The sequence below is a fragment of the Poecilia reticulata genome, unplaced genomic scaffold (genome assembly GCF_000633615.1).
Source record: "Poecilia reticulata strain Guanapo unplaced genomic scaffold, Guppy_female_1.0+MT scaffold_802, whole genome shotgun sequence".
In the NCBI taxonomy this organism is placed as follows: Eukaryota; Metazoa; Chordata; class Actinopteri; order Cyprinodontiformes; family Poeciliidae; genus Poecilia; species Poecilia reticulata.
In genome coordinates, this window is record NW_007615547.1 from 1 (window position 1) to 6,714 (window position 6,714).

General features: G+C 40.7%; 1 protein-coding gene across 1 annotated transcript; it reads right to left on the reverse strand.

The window, feature by feature from the left end:
- Window positions 1-24: 24 nt before the first annotated feature.
- LOC103461226 (trimethyllysine dioxygenase, mitochondrial-like) lies at window positions 25-6,494 on the reverse strand. Its single transcript, XM_008403546.2, has 7 exons — window positions 5,718-6,494; window positions 5,461-5,637; window positions 3,622-3,901; window positions 3,366-3,485; window positions 2,968-3,204; window positions 2,745-2,883; window positions 25-2,645 (listed from the first exon to the last, which is right to left on the reverse strand). The coding sequence occupies exons 1-7, from the start codon at window positions 5,854-5,856 to the stop codon at window positions 2,514-2,516; spliced, it is 1,224 nt and encodes a 407-aa protein (XP_008401768.1). The 5' UTR covers window positions 5,857-6,494; the 3' UTR covers window positions 25-2,513.
- Window positions 6,495-6,714: the final 220 nt, after the last annotated feature.

The following is a 6,714-nucleotide window of genomic DNA, read 5'->3' on the forward strand; positions in this document are numbered from 1 at the left end:
ATTAAGCACAGCTGATGTCTGCATTTCAAACCTTAGAACACTGTAACGGCAATCAAGCATGGTGGTGGCTGTGTCATTCTGAGGGTCTGCCAATTGTACCGGTTCATTTCAAAAGTGGATGAAACGAAAAAGAAATACAGTCGTCTTCAAGCTCTCCCCCTCAGCTCAAAGCAACACTTAAACTGTAGAAACTGCAAATGCCTAGATTTTGCTTAAAGGCTTGCTAACTATGTAGAGACCAACCAATTCAAACAAATAATAGTTTCATTTAGTTAAGAGTTAGAGTGAAATTTCCAACCGGAATTATGCCAGAAACTTGCTGATCGCGGCAAAGGTAATAATAATAATAATAAAACAATTGGATAAAAATCCGGAGTGAATTAATTTAAATGTGATCAGTTTGTTGTTTTTAAAACTTATTATAGTTGAATAATAATTGTGTAAAATGAACAGACTAGTCRTGGTCAGGATGGTCAGTTCTGATTAGCCTTGYATGTGTGTATATATTACAAGGACTAAGGTAAGTCAGCCTTTTGTGTTTTTGTGACTTCCTCTGGCAGCCAGATTCTTTACAGGCAACATTGTTKTCCTGGCACGTTCACTTTTGTTTCTTTAGAGTGTGTGCACAGGTTTAGACTATATACATATTAAAATCTTATGTCATTTTATTATTACGATTTTAACCTAAAAAGTGGAAGGTAAACACTTTCTTTTTACACTAGAGGGAGACACAGATTCCTTGGGTAAGGTTTCTATAGCAACTACATCTAGCAACCTCCTTTGCTGAAGAGAAAGGGTAGAATGAGAGCAACTGGAAGGACGTCACCGGTTAGATGACGGACCATTTGGAACTATTGTTTAACATGAATCACGATCAGACTTCACTTCATATGACGAAACTCATCACCTTCATTTTCTATTAGCTTTTTATTACATTTACTACTTTTCCATCTAACTCATAGTGACGTAGACATAAATGTCTCAGACCCTGATTAATGTCAGACTCTATTATTCTCCTTCATGAAGACTTCAAGTTGCAAGACATCTCGACAGTCCTGCAACTCCTTTTAGAAATCTACTTATATTTATCATCAGGGAGTCATATTGAGAACCAAAAAAGTACTAGTAAAACGACTGATTTGGTGATTTCTGCAGGTAACCAGAGTAAAGAAGGCTAAATACAAATGCATGCTGCAGTTTTATGATTTTAATTTGTAAAATAAATATTGAAAATCATCCAAATTTTTTTTCCCCCCTCAGTCTCACAAATATGCACAGCCTTGTTTTTGGTCTATCCGAGAGAATCCCAATAAACTACACTGAAGCTTTTGGTTGCCACAAATCCAAATTGGAACAGGCGTAAAGGGTATGAATACTTTTGCAAGGCACTGTAAGTGCACTGCACCAGATTTTCTTTCATTAAGTTTGTAAACATTTAGAAAAATCTCTGGATTTTTCTACTGACAGAAAAGTGTCTGGTTTAATTAGAATCCATGTGCGAATCTGCATACATTTATTTTACACCAGGAAATGAGCTATATTTTAATAACTTCTTCTTTGGCTTAGCAGCACATTTAATAAATAACAGGCCTCCTGCCCTGTGCCAATGTCAAAACAAGTGAACATTAAATTGTTACCGATTTGGCAAGAGTAAAGGCAGCAAATAAATGAGCAATGTGTTTCCCTTAACAGAGACCTATAAAGTAACTGCTGGATGCTTTTAAGAAGTAGCTATTTTTCGACACACCTTTAGTTTTAATAAAAGCCTCACATTAGCTGAAAAGCAGCCCTTGTTGAGCCATTCATTCACTTTCGCTGTAAATGAATGGTCGGTTGCAACATTTGTAAAACTGTAAGCTATTAAACCGTTGCGTAAGAAGAGGCAGCTGAGGATTTTATCAGCCATCCAAGACTGAAAGCAGAACGTCATGAGCAAGCAATCCGAAAAATTCACTGTGTTTACTGTAGTGGTCAATCACTACTGCTCAGTCAAGAACAAAATATTTATGTCCTTTCAACTTCTCCACATTTTATGATGTTACTCCAACACATTTTATTTGTTCTTTTTTTTATTTATTTAATAAAGTTCTTTCAGAAATAGGACAAATATGAAGAATGTTCATATTTACTCTGATACACAGAATTCAGCACAGTCAGTTGCCTTCAGAGGTCACCTAAAGTCCATCTGTGTGTTTTTTGATCTAATCTCAGTGTGAATCTGTAAGTTTTGTGAAGGCCCCAGAGGTTAGTTAGAACAGCACAGGTCAGGTACGGAGAATCTTAAGGATTAGGTTCTAAGACAATATCCCAAACCTTGAGCTTCTCACACGGCACTGCTCAATTCTAAACAAAAAATCTTTAAAAACAAGCAATATTACAAAATATATGTAATATTGCTTGTTTATCGGAATATAGGAAGATGTTCTGAGCAAAGCAGAACATCTTCCTGGACTGAAGGGACTCCGAGTCCAACGTCAGACGATTAAGGCACTGAAATGACAGAATCTGTATGTTTAGGCTTGCAGTCCAAAGCAGCGTGCAGCACTGAGGACGTCGTCTCGGGTCAGATAACATCCACAAAGCTGCCTCAAGCCGGTGAAAGATTCCCTCCCATGCAACACCCTCCAGTTGTCAATAAAAATCACCTTAGCGGACAAGAGAAAGAGGATATTTCCGTTACATTTAAGCTTTGAACTTCAATTGTGCAGCTTTTGCATTCCTGATTAAATCTTCAGCTTTCTTACTTTGCCTGGAGTGAGTTTCACCCACAGCTCGTTCTCTGGCCGCCGTAGCTCTGTGGTGAGCTGTCGATGTGCTACGTACCATCGTCGGATGATGTCGTGGGGCATCGTGTTCATCACCGACCGGTCGTAGTTGTTATATCTGGAGTCGTTAGGACACCAAGCAGTTAGCATTACTCATCAACATCTACGGCCCAAAATCCATCGGATTTCAACGTCAGCGTACCGGATCATGTAGAGTTCACTGTTCCAAGGGTAGACGTTGAGCACGGGGCCAATGCCCGTCATGTGGTTTTGGTGATTTTCTGTGTTTTCAATGTACTCGTGCCTGATGGGGACGCGGCACAGCAGCTCGAAGTTCTCGGGGGAGTGCTGGCGGAGCTTCTCCGCAGCGTAGAAGCCATCCACCAGCAACGTCTCCCCTCCACTACCCTCATGTCGGAGGCAATGAAACACCTGGATTCTGCAACAGCAGCCAAAACGACACTTCTCAGAGATAAAACAGCAGCTTATTCTACATAAAGGCCCACTAGGCTTCTACCTCATATGAGTCAGAGTCTTGCGTACAAAGTCCCCAGACTCTGGAAAAGCTAGAAAAGGTATGGCACATTCTACTTTACCTACCCACATGGCTCCTGAAAGTAAGACGTGTCAGTGTGACGGTCGAGGGCCAGCTGACTGTAGGCAGTGTCGCCTCTGGAAAAATCGGATGTAAAACTCCACATTCTCCCGTAAGTAGTCTCTCTTTGAAGAATCACAAAAAATAAGAAAAAAAGAAACAAGTAGTCAGTTAATGTTGCTCACGTGGTAACGCAATCTATGACGAATATAGCTGCACTAGAAACAAAACAATCCGAAACAAAAAAACAAAAAGTGCTACCTGATCAGACTGACTCTCCTGGTGACTTCCTCAGTGGCTTCCACAGTCGCCGGAACGTCGTCCACAAAGGCAATTCCATACAGGAGGTAGTTCTGAAGGAACTTCTTCAGCTCGCTGTCGCAGCTCATGAACTTGTCCCATTTGGCTGCTGATATGCGAGCGTTTTGGTAGACGTTAGCGTTCCACAGGATGCGCGGCTGCTCCATGACCGTCTTCCTTCCTTCATAGCTGTTCTCGGCCAACCAACCGAGGCTGAACTCTGACACGTGGCCACCAGGCCCTGTAAGCAGAGTGGACATTGCAATCGATTCCGAACTAAATTGAAGTTTGTTTCTTATTTGGTTTGTATTTGAAGGACTTTCTTTTGTGTGTGACTGTCCCTTTTCAATCTTCTACATGGGTTTAGGAGATGGAGCTCTTACTGAAATGAAGGTGTCAGAAGCATGGCGCTCGTGAATCAACACACGCAGCTGAGCTTGAACATGCTGAGCTAACATCAAGCGCCACATTATTCTGTACATCAACACCGTCTGTCGCGAGGCTACCACCTCCTCATTTGTCACTTCATGTAAGTTGTGATGCATACTAACACTATGGCAGGCCCAGTCCCATCATTTGGTCCCAAGATGATTCCAGGGAATGGTATTTCTCTAAACATGTGTTTTGAAAAAAGTAAAGGTCTGGAAATAAAAATCATGTCGGCCAGGATTTAACGATGCCCATTTCCTTCATTTTAGGAGATCGGTGACCGGCCGATACTTACTGTACTTACATGTGAAGCCAGTTTTATCTACCTCAGAAAAGGCCTAAAAATCAACCACAGAGACACACAAGTCAAAGGAACCAAGGGGCAATTTATTTCAGACACCAATTAAATGTGGGAGGAAGCAAAGGGGAGAATATTCAAACGCCACACATTAACTAACGTGAGGTGTTAATGAGTAATGACCTGTAACATGTAATTGTTTACAATTACATGTTAATAATGACAATATTATCACTTTGCATTTTATTAATTTAGATATTAAAAGAAACATGCTATTCACACATCGGGGTTTAATTAGATAGAAGTCATCATTAGTTGTTTAATACAGGAGGTTTCACTGGCTGAAGAAGAAAAAGGTCTTTCTGAGATGAGATGCCAGCTATGGTGACCAGACTATTTCTCGTTCGTCTCGATAAGGTGTCAGATAGTCTAGAGATGCAAAATACATTTTTAGCCCATCTAAAACATATTCATTCTTGACCTGCTAACCTCTTACCAATGAAACATTTTATTATAGAATGAGGAAAGCGTGTTTTTTTCTAAATTCCATACAGCTAATTTGTCTTAGTTCACATCTTTCGCAACATTTTTTGGGTCTGTTTTGCATCCAAGTTATTGTTGGGAGAGAAAAAAAATCAACAACTGAAAACCAATTGTTTTATTTTAAAAAATGGAAAAAGCTAAAGGATTCTTGGCGTCACCTGACAACGAAGCAAATCTATATCGTCTGTCACTTTATAGAGACAAAGGGTAAAGATCATCATATACTGTATACTGTAAAAGTACTAGCATATCTTCCCATAGGATCCAATCTTAACCCCAGTTTATCCTGCTGAAATAAAGAGTTGGTGTAATTTTATACTCCAAAATGCATGCTCCCTATTTTATAAAACAGCACATATGCTTTAAATTATAGTGGAAAAAAATATTTGTCCTGCTATACTGTGAAGTATTACAGAGTTAAAAACTGATTATTGCTGGGTACAGCTGTACTAGATAGGCATGCGAGCAAATTCAATTGGGAAAACCCGTCTTAATAAACGGGTTTAATCTCACKCAGCGTTCACACTCACATGTGAGGACGAGCTGACCGTCTTCCACCGCGGAGCTCTCAGGGCGCAGGGTGAGCTCCAAGCTCCCGGTRTCCAGGCTCCTCTGGTGGGTTGCGGAGTTGTAAGAGGACGCTGAGCGGCAGTGGTCCCGCAGCCACACGTAGTTGAAACGCATCGGCGTCCCCTCGTAGCTGACCTCTGGTGATTTCACATGCAGAGCGCATGAGATCATTATGGAAGTAGATGTGCAGTACAGGAACGGCTGTCGTTAAACTCACCGAGGCAGTCTTCAAGCAAGCGGAGGGTCGCAGAAGCTGCAAAGCGGAGCTGCAGCGACATGCAGGGCTCTGAGCGGGCAAACGGCAGCTGAAACTGCCTCAGGGCAGAGCCAGCTGCTCTGGGAAGCACGCTGAACATGCCGGCTGAAATCACAACCGAGTGTGACTATAAATCTGCAAAACACCGTTAATCCGATACCTTGCAGTTTCCAGACAGACTGGTTAATCCCGTTCTTGCAGATAAATCGTTCAGCTCATAAAACAGGTAAAAACCCAATAAAAGCTTAATCATTAAACACTTGTAGAATTTAAATTAGCCTCTTTCACACACACACACACACACACACAAAAACGTTTGTTCAGTTCAGGCATGCGTATTTCACTCAACCGGGATGTGTGACTACGTCAACGCCGCCGCCATATTAGAAAGGGAGGCATTTACCAACACAAATTAGAACCTCACAAACTGTTGTTGGTGACGTCACGGGAACTGAGATTTATGTTTTACGAAGTTACATCTGAATTATGACCTACTGTACAGTTAATAAACATTGTGATTTCCAAGGAAATTCCACTTCTTACTAGGCAAAAAAAACTATTGTATGTTAATGGTGGCCGGATCAATCCAAAAATGTTGATAATATCACACCAGATTAGTATCAGTGTCTGCAATTTCCTCTTGAAAATTTTTGTTTTGTAGTTTCACAACTCGACCTCAGGAAGAATTTTCTTTTGATTTGCTCTCAAATGCTATTTTTTCCCCCACTTTGTCTATTTAGGAAAAACATCAAAAATGTCAACTGTGTAGACATTTTTACACTTTGTCCAAATTCTGTCCCAGGTTTGAACAAAAATAATTCAAAGGAAAGAACACAAAAACACTTGAAGGTCAGGAGTTTGATGATCAAACTTAAATGAAAAGTATCGGAAACAGCATTTGTATCGGCGATAGGCTGCATGTACTTGGTATTGGATTGACACAGAATTATGTCCAGTA